Raw genomic sequence first — 14,531 nt, forward strand, 5'->3', positions numbered from 1 at the left:
TTATGAATCATGCTAATTTTACCTTGCTATATGCAAAATGTAGTAAGAGGTATGTCTCCAGACAGAATGTCTTTATGAAACAAATGATGTGTAGTGTAGTGACTACATCCTATACACAGTAAAGCGATCAATTTTCTTTAAGGACTGTATTGCTAGAAAAATAGCTTTGAGCTCATTTATTCATCGTCAGATAATAATGTAATTTAATTATAAAATGGTCATGCTTTAACATTGTTAATTATAGCTGTATTAAATGCAGATAGAGTGGAAAGAAATCAACTAAACAATAATGAAATACACAATTAACAGACAGTTTCAACAGACAAGTGGAGTCACGTGATGCATGAAGTCAACTTGGCTGGGGATAGTGCAAAAAAACCAAAAAACAATGCAGAAAACTGGAGCTGTGAGGAGAAAAGGACAACATTGCAAATCCCATTCTAAAAATGCCTAATTCCCTTCCCAATGCCTAATTCCGTGATCCCGGAAAATCACTAACCCTAGATTTTGTTCCCACCTTTTGTGCAAGTATCCTCCCTTTCTGGTGTGATCTCCCCTTGTATAGCTAGGAGTCCTTTAAACATAACCATGGTTGTTTCGTATATTTCTAATTATTTTCCATTGTCTAGAGTGCGTGTTACTTTCTGATTGGCAGTGTTTAAATATTAACTGAGGACCAGTTACTCTCGTCAAAGAACAAATACAATTAGGAGACTCACACACCCAGTCAGAGATTATGTCAAAGTCTCCATCTTTCAATGATTTAAACGACATTTTTAGCCGCCATTGTTTGCAATATAATCAATGCCGTCCAAGAAACATAAACAACAACAGATACTAGGAAGTAAAATGAATTTGAAAACAATGGCCGAGTTGATTAATGACCACGGCAGTAGAAAACGAAAGTACTATGTGTAAATGTAAAGCAATGTTTTGGAAATGTCTTTTTAACATCACTAAATCTATTTAGCACAAAGTGTGCCTTTTTATTCTTTATATTTCAACGAACGCCTGGTGGCCATGCCACTAAATTAGTGTAACAATTCACTGTTATCTTCTTTCTAACATTTCTGCAAGACCGATAAACAAATTGACTTTTTATTAGTTTGAAGCAAAAACGACTGTGAGCTAGTGACCCTAAATGCATGTATCTGACTCTCAAGCACAGGATGAAATCACTGAATTCAGTCACTGTAAATTAGTTTCTTGTAAAAATTAAAGAGACGGGCACGTGTGGTGGACTTGTGTAGAAACAATTTGGTTTGGTTGATGGGCGGAGAAAATGAGGGATAAAATCTTTCTAAAAAAATGAGTGTTTTAAAAAATGTATTTCTTTGCAAATTTGCGGTCTCTTATATGAACAAAAACAATAAAATGCCTGCCTGTCCAGAACCAAGGTTGGAGGAAGCTCTGTTTCTATGTCTGGGTGCTCTGTGTGGTGATGTCAGCATGCGTTTGGAGATTGATTCTGTTTTGTTGGTAATGGCTCGAAGTTAAGCCTGGAGTCTCATATTGTATATATGACACCATGGTGACGTTCATTCTCCTTCATTTCCAGTGAAGTCTAAGAAGCCCATCAAGACCAAGTCCCGCATGCCGCTGTTGAACTGGGTGGCTCTGAAACCCAACCAAGTAACAGGGACCATCTTCAATGAGATTGATGATGAGCACATCTTAGGGGTAAGGCACTCAGATATTGTTATTATTATTATTATTATTATTATTATTATTATTATTATTATATTTATTATTATTATTATTATTATTATTCAGTGCAGTATGTTATTATAGGTTAAACATATGGACAAAGGAATAATGGTAGAGCGCTGAGGTTTGGATGCATAGTTTTCACACTGGTGTGATTTTCAGTGCTAATTGTCATTAGCGGATTTTTTGCACCAATATTGATTTGGAGTAAATAGCTTTGAGGATCTGGTCCAATGTGCTCCTAAACTGCCACTATAGAAAGCAGAGCTGCATGCTTTAGCTGGGAGCTGTGCAAAGGATAGAGAGCCCAAAGCCAGCAGGGAGTATTAAATGAGTTAACTGGTAAGGTCTCACTGCCTCATGCCAGTCCTTGAGATTTAAACACAAGAACGCTATGGTTACCAAAGATGGTCCTTTTCTAATGCAGCCGCTTTTTAATAGAATAATTTTCCCCAGGGCTGAAAAACTCTAAGAGCCTTTTCACTCAAGTTATTTGTTTTTTATGTTTTCATTTTACAATATACACATATGTATTTTATGACCAGGTTTGTGTCTGCCAGAAGCATCATCAAATGTAATTTAAATACAGTACATTACAGGTGGAAGAGTAAGCAAGTCCAGTCCTTGCTAATAAGACTTGGCACAAGCTGCTGATCGAACTGCATTTCTTAAGTGGAAATGTGGTTTGTTTGCTTAGTAAAACAGTTTTTATTCCTTAGTCACACTACTGCTACAATATACATTTTACTTTTATATGTGTCATTAAGTTTTCTATACATTAATTGTGAATCACAGTTTTAAACTAAAAGGTGAATGAGATGATTATTGTACTTGTCTTGCAGTCTAGGTGATAAATCATTAATCAGTTTAAATGGAGATTCCTATAGAAAAGGAAGATGGGCTTCAAATGAAGAAAGCCATTGGAGATAGTGAAATATAGTACTTGTACTATATCATCAACATGGATTCATCATTAATTCTGAACTAATTAATTATCGAGGTGCACTGTGCTCACTTTCTGCTTGCTGTGTCCTCATCAACAGGAGCTGAACATGGATGCATTTGAGGAGGAGTTCAAGACCAAGGCTCAGGGCCCCTCTCTTAACATCAGCACCATCAAGGTCAAGGCTGTCCAGAAGGCACCCAGCAAAGTGACGCTCATCGAATCCAACCGGGCCAAGAACCTGGCCATAACGCTTCGCAAGGCTGGGCTCAACGTGCCAGAAATCTGCACTGCCATCGAAACGTAGGCTTACAACACATTTTTTTACATTATGTTTGTCTAGTAATGCTTTAAGTTAGGCACTGATTGACAGCTATAACTTTTTTTTTGGTACAATTAGAGCTTGTTGCTTTCTTGGGCTGGTGGATTGCCCTTTTGTAACTGTTATACTGTGAGTAAAGTATGAGGGATATAATAGGCATGGAAAGAAGTTACTGTGGAAATTGATTACCAGCTTATATACAAAAAGGTATTAAATGTTACATATTAAATCATGAATAAATACTGAAAAGTTTGAATCTCTGAAGGGGAACATTCCGAATTTGTGTTGCATTGCCTCAGTGATGTCCTCAGAGTGCTGAAGTCTCTGCGTCCGGTCCCCAGGTTCAACATGCAGTGCCTCAGCCTGGATTTCCTGGAGCTGCTGGCACGCTTCATCCCCACGGAGTACGAGCAGAAGCTGATCAGCAAGTACGAGCGAGACAAGAAGCCCCTGGACGAGCTCTCCGAGGAGGACCAGTTCATGGTGCGGTTCAGCAAGATCCCCCGGCTCTCTGATCACATCAGCATTCTCACCTTCATGGGCAACTTCAAAGACACGGTGCAGCTACTCAAACCTGTGAGTCAGGGTGGGGAAGGGGGGTAGGATTTCATATTTAAATATGTCCAGTGCTACCTCATTATAGGCAGAACCAGGTAGAAGGCAGCATGGTTGTGGCTCTCATTTGCCCCATAATGCCACTGCACTTTCATTATTGTTATGAGGTGCAACAAATATGGCATGCTCTCATGACTATGGCGTTATAAAGGGGCAACCCTGTATTGTCATGTTCTTAACAATGCAGTTTAGCTTAAAGAATATGCAGTGCACTGTAACTTACCTTTTCCCATTTCTTTCAGCACCTCAATGCTATTATTGCTGCATCCATGTCCATCAAATCTTCTGCCAAACTGAAAAAAATCCTTGAGGTAAGCTTTACAGCAATCTTTTTTTTCCAATTTCCAATTCAAGATGATGGTGTTCAACTTGATCATGCGCTTAGCAAAACTATATAACTACCTGAATAGTCAGGTGTAGAATTATTCTTGAACAGGGCTCTGCAGAAACTATACAGGGCTCACCCCCTGTAGGCTGGGACTGCTAGACTCTAGCCCCTCACATTTTTCCACCTTTATCTTTTTATAGTGGCACTGCTTGTTTTACAAAGTGCATGTGTAATAAAATAAATAAATAAATACAAACATAAGAAAGCCACAAGTGATGACAGGCGAGGTTCAAGCTATGAATATTTTAAAAATGATCTGGACAAATGGTTCCATACTGGCGGAAGGTGACAATATTAAAACAGGTGCAAACAGAGCATTTCGCATAGAAGAACAATAACCATGTCTAACCACCAGGGAAGGCAATTGAAGGAACAAGAGAGGAGACCAAATGTCTTTCTTAAAATGTGATTGTTAGATATGTACAATCACCCTATAACAATTTACAATATACCCTATATGTATTTTAGGGCTGTAAAACACAGACACTCATCATTTTCCTATGCCTAACGTGGAATTTTGCCTTTCTATTGCAGATTATCCTGGCTTTTGGCAACTATATGAACAGCAGCAAGAGAGGGGCAGCATATGGCTTCCGGTTACAAAGTCTCGACCTGGTAAGAAGCAAAGTGAGGGGTCCTGAGTAAACAGGGATTATCTTTACACAGGACAGCTCCAGTACTTTGAAAGTGCATGCTTCTTATACAAGGGTAAACAGTGGCTGTATTTTCCTCATGAACAATAGTAGCTGTGCAGTCTTAGAGTCTAGTTAGACAGGGGCCCAATGCGCCACATTTATAAAGGAGTGGCATGTGCCATGTATAAAATATGCAAAGAGAACTGTCCTCCACCCTACTTACAGCATAGCAATGGATGTAATGGATTCCTCCCTAATCAAATGTTTCATCTTGTACCAGCATACATATATAAAGTACTGTAATGTTGTAATCTCGGTTTCCCCACCTAGCTGCTGGATACAAAGTCGACGGATCGCAAGCAGACGTTGTTGCACTTCATCGTGAACATCATCCAGGAGAAGTACCCAGAGCTGAGCAGCTTCTACACAGAGCTGCACTTTGTGGACAAGGCAGCAGCAGGTAAAGAGCCCCTCTCTGCTTTCTTTCAGTTACTGCTGACTCTTTACAATACAAATCAAAGCTTACAGATGTGATCGTGCTAGTCTTTCAGAAACTCCTCTGTGTAGCACTGCTTTCACACAGAAGAGAAAGATGTGGAGGTTTGTTAGAAATAACACAGAGAGCCCCAGTAAGTATTTGGAACAATACCACAAACGTTAAATTAGAAAACATGATATATAACAATCTGAAAATGTATATGCAATGCATGCATTCAAGTTGAAGGCTTTAAGTTGTCCCCCCCCCCTTAAAATAAAGAAGTATTAGCAAATGAAGCATAACTATTTGAAAGATGCTGTCTCTTTATTAGTGTTTTCATTAGAATATGATGTAGTGTTATTTTTTTCAAGAAAGATTGTAAACATTACCTAAAGCACAGTGTGAAAGTGTGTTAAATCACTGATAAGCATTGTAAAGCCCAGTGTATGAAAATATGATAAACGCATAGTAAAACCGTGGGAAAAACATTGGAAAATGCAACATGACTGCATATTTACTCTTCTAAACTTTTTTAAGGGTTAGGCTAGCCTTTCTTTATCAATTTACCTCTATTTCTGTCTCTTTCCTTACTTGCTGTATGTTGTTCCTCCTCTTTTTCTCTTATTCATTTCCCAAATACTTTCCTTCCTTGCTCTTGTCCTCCTCTGTCCTATATTACTGTTTGTCTCAACTCCATTACACTTTTAAGATCCCTACCTCATTCTCTCTTTATCCCCATTCCTTACATTTTTAGTCTCTTCCTTTTTCTCCTGTCCTCTATACTATACCTCCCTCACTCTAAAGCCCCCATTCTCTTCTGTGCTTGTATCCCTGCTCTCTCCTCTCCTGTGTATACCTCACTCTCTCCACACGGTTCTGTCTCCCTGCAGTGTCCCTGGACAGTGTAATGCAGGACGTTCGCTCCCTGCAACGTGGGATGGAGTTGACCCGGAAGGAGTTCATGGTGCAGGACGACAATGCCGTGCTGAAGGGATTCTTGAAGAGCAACAGTGAGGTCCTGGACACATTGCAGGCAGACTGCACAACTGGCCAGGTGGGGATCCCTGTGCTTAATACTGTGGGATGCATTCTTCAGGGTTTTACAATAGTGTCCCTGTCCTCATGGCTGTTTAATTGTCATTGCTTTTCTCCCCTGCAGGAGGCATATGTGTCTTTGGTAGAATATTTTGGGGAGAACCCCAAGACAACTCCGCCCTCAGTTTTCTTCCCTGTGATTGTACGATTCATTAAGGCTTACAAGGTAAGAGAAAAAAACACAGTGTACTTATTTTACTAGTCTGTGCCACATTGTAAAGACGTGTTTGGACTTAATGGGGAACTTTCCCCAAAAAGCCATGGCCCCATGTTCTATAAGCAGGGGTCTGGAAAATGCATAATATTTTTTAAAGAAAGTCTCATTTGACAATGAAAAAAAAAAACAACCAATTCATGAAACCGCCCTTTTATTTTTTAAAAAAACTCACAAAAAACACATTTCTATTCACATTATATTCTATTGATCTAAGTTGCCTAAAATGTGTTATCATTAATAGTTCAACAAGAACATCATCCAAAATCCAAGGAACAATTTAACATATAGCCTAGCTACTGAGTCAACTCTTTAAAATGTGCATTGGAACATTGGAACTCTATTGAAAATGTAACAAACTTCTGATAGAAACAAGGACCATTTAAAATGGTCTGTGTTGGCTGCAAAATAGATTTTTTAAAAACAACCTTGAATGACAAATTCAGCAACATTTTCAAGTTTTGCGAACCTTTAAAATGTTGACACATCAATTAAAATGGCCGTGTAATTCCCATAGCCTATTTTGCTGTCTTTAATCCCAAAATATTAAAACATGGGAGAAAGGTTAACTGCAAACCTGAAATGTCAAAACCAAAGCTTTTGTGTTTTTCTTTATATACACTGTACATTTCTAGTAGAATGTAGAAATGAATAGCCTATAAACCTAAAAAAAATACTGTATATGAAGACTTAATGATAGCCTGACCTACTGCTGTTGTGTGGTTAGAGTCAAGATGCAGTGTATCTACTAAGTACAAAATGTACAAAACACTGTTGTCTTGATCATCACTGGCCTCGTCGCATACAACACAGACTGACTCAGAATCACTCATTTATCCTTTTAAATATTCTTCCTGTGCTGCATACACTTTAGGGAGATACTCTCTGTGTCACTGTTAGGTAGGGCTGCACAATTTGGAATGTTTTTTTATTAAAAAAAAACTTTGTAGTATTTCATTGACCAGCTGTTGTATCGGTATGTTTGCTGCACTATTTCAAACGTGTTGACATTACTTTGTACTCTTTTTAAACAATCCTGTAATTGTGACCTGCTTTATTGGTAATTATTTAGCCTGAACTTCAAGTTTGGGTTTCTTGTTTTTGTGTACTGCCCTGTCAAGCTGCTTGTCAATAGTACCTTTTCTTAGATGATCCAAAGACACATTCCAAGCTGAGCAAAACAGAATCCCACCATCTGCCTGCAACATCCTCTTTTCATAGCTCTGAGCGAGATCTTCTGTTGAAATTAATTTATGTGTTTTAGATTTGTCAGCTGTCTGCATTTTTAATGTTAATATACTGTAAGCTAATAAATCAATATCTATAAACCATTTTAAACTTACTCCCTCTGACTCGTATGTTACGTCATTGTACACCATGAGGAAATCATGACGCCGGTATTTGTTTGACCCCGTTGCTGTAATAACCAAACGCACAGCAATGACGCCGGACCGTGTGCAGCTACTGTTGCGCTGCTTCTACTTGATAAACGTATGAAATGATAAATGTAATGTAAAATACTGTAAGGAAAATAAAATGCATATTTTTCACGGTAGGCGGTCGAGTACACAATTTCCGTGAAATTCGTGATATCGTGAATTTTCCTGGGCCCTAGTTATAAGGAAGTGTTTCATGGTTTTCCCTGTCAGTAGTGTTTGAAGTTAGTAAAAGCTCAGAAATGATAACTTTTTTTTAAAGCAGCCAATGCAAGCGTTATAACAATATATACCTCTTTTTCCATTTTCCATGTAGCATACCAAAATAAAATGCATCCATCATGAAAGATAAACAATACAAGTATAATGCTATCACCACGTATATCACCGTGACCTACAGTACATACACCATAAGGACATACAAATTGTAATCTGGCATCATCTGTTTCCATTCTATCCATGAGAGTCCCAGCGAGTTTCTAGGAAGGAGGTGTACAAGGCATTGGATGACAAGCGATTTCCGGCATCTCTTCCTTTTCTGTAGCCAGGAATTCAGCCTTTAATTATAGTAGTTATCCAATCACATTCGTCTTAGTATCACTCACTAATGACTATTTATGATTACAGTATTAGGATAGTGACACCTAGAGAAAAATGTCATATTCGCTCGTCCAAAATGCATATGTCTATTACACTACCATCAAAATGATCCCCAATAAATTATTTTGAACATTTACCAGAGTGTTATACAATGACTTTTTTTTCTGATTTCCCCAGCAAGCAGAGGTGGATATTGACCTGCGAAAGAAGCAGGAAGCTCTGTCCAGTGAAGCAGGGGAGGCTCCCCCCACCCCTGACAAGAAGGAAGTGCCTGCACAGAAGGTACTCACTGCAGCGTCTGAGTTTCTGAGACTGACTAAAGGAAATGTGGCTGCCACTCATGGCTCACAGTAGAAACAAGCCTGACACACCTGACCTGTCCTGTTTCATGCCTGTTGCAGCCCCCCAAGGTGAAGCTCCAGCAGATGGACCTGATTGCAGAGCTGAAGAAGCGGCAGGTGAAGGAGCCCCTTGTGAGAGAGGGGAAGGACGGTGCCATTGAGGACATCATCACTGGTAAGAGTCCATCGAGGGCTGTGTGCAGGGGGGGGTCAGTGACATCATCACTGGTAAGGGTCCATCAAGACTGGGTGCGGGGGGGGGGGGGGGGGTCCATTTCATTAGCAGGCGTGCTAAACTTTATTAGGGTTGTTCAAGGGGCAGGATACCTGCACACCATAGGAAGAAACACATGGGCAGTGGGAAAATTGAGAACTGTATTGCTTCAGCTCCCATTTCCCACTGCATCAAGCTAAGGGCCTGGTTTTCAGAGATTTGTACCTGATAATAGTGCTCTAGATCTGAAGCAGAACACATTATTGTATTTTTATAGTTTTGAAAAGCAGGCCCTCAGTTGCCTGTTTTCCGTGTGACTCTGGCGATTCTGATGTCGTTTTCTTACAGACGCTATCTGTGAACTGCTTGAATGTAAATTGTTTCTGTGTTTACTATTTCTCTCTTTTCTCTTCCTCTCACACATTTTTTTCTTATCACTTACTTCCTGTGGCCTATTTTCCTTCTCTCCTCTTTCATCTCACTCTCTGCCTGTCTCTGTCATGCTTTTTGGATTCCCCTCTTTTTCCTTTACATTAAATTTGATCTCCCATTATCTCCCCTCTTATCATCATTACTGCGTACGTTCCTTGTTTCCTGTCACTTCCCTTTCTCTCTTGCTGTTGCTCGCTGTCCTCATTTCGCTCAGCTTTAAAGACGGTCCCCTTCACGGCACGTACCGGCAAGCGCTCTTCACGTCTCTTGTGTGACGCTCCCTTCAGTGACGAGAGCCCCCCGTATCTCTAGGTAATTTAGGAGGGTTTTCATCTCGCTCTCCAGCAGACGTCCATTCATATATCGATCACTTTGGTTACATTCACCATCTGTTGTTTTTGTTTTGAGAAGTAATGATATTTTGCTTTGTAAAGAAGAAAATTTTAAGTATATAAGAGAGTTGTCAAGCGTTCTGATTTCCAATGTCAACATTTCAACATGGAAATTAAAAGTGACTGCTTGTGAGCAGCTTTCATTAGTAATTTCTGTCAGAGTTAAGATGCTGTATTTGCTGTGAATTCATAAAAGCCTCCACACACCATTTCAATATATGGGCAGCTCCTCAGTATACTCATTAATTCCATGTCATTACAAACAGGTTTTTTTTTTATTAATACAATTACCACAAGATTCAGCATTATTTTACATTAATTATACTATGTACAAACCAGAAAGGAATTTTTGAAAATAGGCTTTAATCTAATTTCCCCTGTAAATGGGGTAAAAATGATCTATCAAAACTCAACAAAACAGAACAAGAATAGACCTCTACTGGCAATTCATCAAAACCTCTTCAGGCCCCAGTCCTGTTAATTAGGATCCTTTCAAAAGAACAAAATGAATTGCAAACCTTCGACTGCCATTGATTGTGTTAATAAATTTAAATCTCCTCCCCCAGATTTGCGGAATCAACCATACAGGCGAGTTGATGCAGGCCGACGCAGTGCAAAAAAGCGATCGAACGGACAGCAGCTACAAGTCTCTTCGGATATCTCCTTATAACTGCACTCCAGTGCAGACTGGGAAACATGACCATCCCACCTGACGCAGCTCAGAGAGAGAGAGAGAGAGAGAGAGAGAGAGAGAGAGAGAGAGAGAGAGAGAGAGAGAGAGAGAGAGAGAGAGAGAGAGAGAGAGAGCGAGCAAGCGAGCAAGCAAGCGAGAGTGAGAGAGAATGTGTATGAATACAATGGGCTGAAAATACATTGTTGAAACAATTACTTCAACACACATCTTTTACTTGTGTAATATCCATTGAGTGCTCCAAGACTTATTTTTTTTTTGCAGAGCTATATATAAAATATATATTTCAAAGGTCAGTAGGGTGTTGCTTTGGACACCCCTGACCCACATAAACACACACAATGTCTACATCAGGGGTGTCTGTCAGTCCTCATCTTTGTTCCACCCTGTTCTGAATTGTTTAATTGAACCAAACCTCCACCCAGACCTGTTAAACCTGGAGTGGCATGGCCCAGGACTGAGTGGACGCCCCTGCATTAAACTTCTTAGGCAAACTTCAAATCAGGCAACTCTAAAGGCTCCATGTCAACGATGATCATAAAGCATGTAGGAGCAAAAAGCTTGAACAGGGGAGATTGCATTTCAGTGAAATCACAGCAATTTCATAAGAATTTTTTTTTTCTGCTCCTCAGATACACACCTAAATATCAATATGGTTTTCTTCAATTGCTGCAGATCTTGAGACACAGAGAACGGGCCCTACATGAATAGAGAGGCTTGAGGACTTCAGCTCTCTTCAGACTGTTGTCTCTCTCACAACCAATCTGTTGGTAGAATTGTCTCTTAGTTAAGTAGGTTAAGGATATGAAGTGGTCCACCCATGGCAGTTGAATTTATAATTTGAACCTCTCAGGGTGTCTCAGATTCAGGGATCACATGGATCAGTTTTGCAGTCTTTTTGAATCATTTGATGTTTCTCTATTGTACAGTTTTCTTTTTTTGAATAGCTTTTTTTTTTTTACTCCACGTTCTATATTGTGTAGTTTCAGTCCGTCTTAATTGGCACATTGACCCGTTCATTTAGAGTTTGCTGGTGGCAATGTTGCATGTGCAGATGTTTTTGTTTGTGGCAATCAATATTGTACTTTTACTAAATATTGGGATATTACTGTTTTGTTTTTTTTAATTAAAGTATACCAATGTTTAGAAATCTTGTATAGACAACACGTTGCAAAGTTGTCAAGTCAATCTGTTTTGGAGTACCCCACAGACAATTCTGTTTATTGAAAACCAACAGTTAATAACTAAGCCAACATAACCACCTGCAAATTGCTGAATTAATTAAAAAAAACAACTTCTATTTCCTTTGAAAGGGATCCTTTGAGAACAATACACCTTTTGACTTATACAGCCACCCACTGCTGCACAATTAGCCTATAGGCCTGCTGATCCAGAAAAGAAAAAAAAAATGAAATAACATCAACCAAGCTACAGTAAAAAGCAGAAAGAACTAGATAACTAAAAGGCGATTAACTGCTTGAGCCTTATCTAGGACTAGTCACATTTTAGAATACTATGCAAAGTAGGTTTGTTACCATTAACCATAGACTATTGCACTAGCATCCTGAATATTGAGCACTGATGGGGATGTTCACTGGAAGGAAGAGTTCTGCTTCCAAACCCTTGGTTATCATTCTATGTCCTGCAATTCACACGAATACCGCATTTGAAGACAGAAGACAGTGATGCAACTGCAATACTAAACGTTTTATTGTTTAATTCCACACAACAGTCAAGTTAAAAAATATTTCTTAAACTTATTCAGATGCTGTTTTCAGATCTCCCACCTAAAGCTGTTCTATAAAAGTCTTGGTTTCCTCTCGTTCATAAACTTTCTTATGTTCTTAATACATTTGATTCATGTTTATTTGCCAATGTTTAAAATCTGAAGACATTTGTCATATATAATGTGTTGTTCTTAACGTATGATGCAGTACAGTTCCTTTTAATAGCTCCTTTCCCAATAAACATTTAACCTATGAAGTAGCATTTGTTCTATAAAAATACGCTTTAAAATATGTTTCTGCAGCAGGGTTATGACCGCTGAAAAACAGGTCGCTTCTATAAGACACACAAACTTAGTACTGACAGTAGCATGTAAACACCCAATTACTGCAGCAATTCTAAAGGCTCCAATACACTGAGACTGATATGAAGTATAATATTCAGTAGTTTAAACAGTAATGATGGAGAAGCAAATTTTATACAACAGACAAGTGTTGGGGATAAGAGTGTTCTCGTGCTTCATAGCCACCACAATACCCCAATCATCAATTTTAGTATTATTCACTGGACCATGGGATGTTACTTTTACTATGTTTCAACGACATCAGTCTACCCATAATATAAAAGCCTCTATTCCCTTGCTGCATAAATATACTGCATGTTTCACAAAAGAAACTAAATAAACAAACATCAGATTATAAATATATATATATATATCAGAGGATCAATCAGATCGAATTATTTATTACTGGATATATATTATATTAGATATATATATATAATATAATATATATATAATATAGAGATATAATATAGAATATATATATATTATATATCTGATAGATGACCTGCATTTATCAAACTTTTACAGTGTTGGCTGGTTGTCATTTTCACATTTTCGTTTCCAGAATCCTGTAAAACTGTATGATTAAGAATCTGTTTCTCTGTTGTTTAAAACATGTTGTTGCTTACAGCAGTGCTCCTGATTACAAGCTGTGTCCTGTAAATTTTAAGACTGAAGACGAACCCATCCCTAGCTCAAGGAACTGGATTGCATTGCTAGTTTTTACACATATATTTATAAAACTATATAAAGAGAAAAGGTACTGCTACTGATTTCACTTATTTTTGAGCGTTTTACTTGTTTTTGTTTTACTATTAAAAATATTCATTTTGATACAAGACAGGTGTATGCTTGCATTTTTATTTCTGCACATCTTTTAAATTTATTTATTTAACTTAGCGTGTCCAATTATAATCCCCCCCCCCCCCCCCCCCCCCACAATTTTCTCCTAATTTGGAATGCTCAATCGCTTTTCTCCTGACCGCAGCAATTCACCACATGGCTCAGGAGACCTGAAGATTCAGTGGGCGTCCTCCAATCCCACGACCAAACCAGCTTCCTGTTTCACCCAGGAACTTGAGAGTGGCTGTCAGTGAGCTACCGACCTCTGGAGGACAAAGGCCAGCCCTGCAGGTTCTGCTCTGAGCTCACTCTGCACCTGGTCAGCAGGGTTTGCTGTAGAGCAATGAGAAACAGTCTGTTTGTTTATCCTACGGGAGCGCATGTGATGTTCCCTTCAGAGTCCCCAGTGAAGACCAGCCTACTTTGCACAGACAGGATGTAAACCTATCTCCACCAGCACTGTGCAGGTTTCCCAGCGGAGAGCTGGATCACCTCCCTGCCTCCACCAGCACTGTGCAGGTTTCCCTGTGGAGAGCTGGACCACCTCCCTGCCTCCAATGGCACTGTGCAGGTTTCCCAGTGGAGAGCTGGATCTATACCTCTCTGCCTCTATTGGCACTGTGCAGGTTTCCCAGTGCAGAGCTGGCTCTCTACCTCCCTGCCTCCACCAGCACTGTGTAGGTTTCCCTGTGGAGAGCTGGCTCTCTACTTCCCTGCCTCCACCAGCAATGTGCAGGTTTCCCTGTGGAGAGCTGGATCTCTACCTCCCTGCCTCCACCAGCACTGTGCAGGTTTCCCTGTGGAGAGCTGCATCTCTACCTCCCTGCCTCCACCAGCACTGTGCAGGTTTCCCTATGGAGAGCTGGATCTCCACCTTCCCGTCGTCGAGATGGTCAGGCTGAACTACAACTGGCACCTTGGCATTAAGGGGACAGACCAAATCTCCCAGGTAGCCAGAATCAAGGCCAAAGTATTCTTGATTTCAACTGATCTTTGTTTAATGGTAATAAAAATATATTTTTGTCTCTGTGCCTGCACGACTGCATTTAATCAAAATGAACCACCATCATTTATTGAAAGAATAAAAACAAATTGCAGGAAATGTCAATTTGGAATA

The 14,531-nt window shown here is 39.4% G+C and overlaps 1 protein-coding gene across 1 annotated transcript in view; it reads left to right on the forward strand.

Moving 5' to 3' along the window:
* The window catches only part of LOC121301763 (formin-like protein 1), a 57,672-nt gene extending 45,496 nt beyond the window's left edge, over positions 1–12,176 (forward strand). Inside the window, exons 17-27 of the mRNA XM_041231361.1 lie at positions 1,559–1,680; positions 2,751–2,953; positions 3,314–3,548; positions 3,830–3,898; positions 4,510–4,590; positions 4,941–5,070; positions 5,979–6,142; positions 6,248–6,349; positions 8,611–8,715; positions 8,835–8,949; positions 10,379–12,176. Of these exons, the coding sequence (XP_041087295.1) occupies positions 1,559–1,680; positions 2,751–2,953; positions 3,314–3,548; positions 3,830–3,898; positions 4,510–4,590; positions 4,941–5,070; positions 5,979–6,142; positions 6,248–6,349; positions 8,611–8,715; positions 8,835–8,949; positions 10,379–10,482 (1,430 nt within the window). The 3' untranslated portion in view covers positions 10,483–12,176. The remainder of the gene's footprint in view (positions 1–1,558; positions 1,681–2,750; positions 2,954–3,313; positions 3,549–3,829; positions 3,899–4,509; positions 4,591–4,940; positions 5,071–5,978; positions 6,143–6,247; positions 6,350–8,610; positions 8,716–8,834; positions 8,950–10,378) is intronic.
* The last annotated feature ends 2,355 nt before the right edge of the window (positions 12,177–14,531 follow it).

This window comes from Polyodon spathula, chromosome 28 (genome assembly GCF_017654505.1).
Source record: "Polyodon spathula isolate WHYD16114869_AA chromosome 28, ASM1765450v1, whole genome shotgun sequence".
Classification (NCBI taxonomy): Eukaryota; Metazoa; Chordata; class Actinopteri; order Acipenseriformes; family Polyodontidae; genus Polyodon; species Polyodon spathula.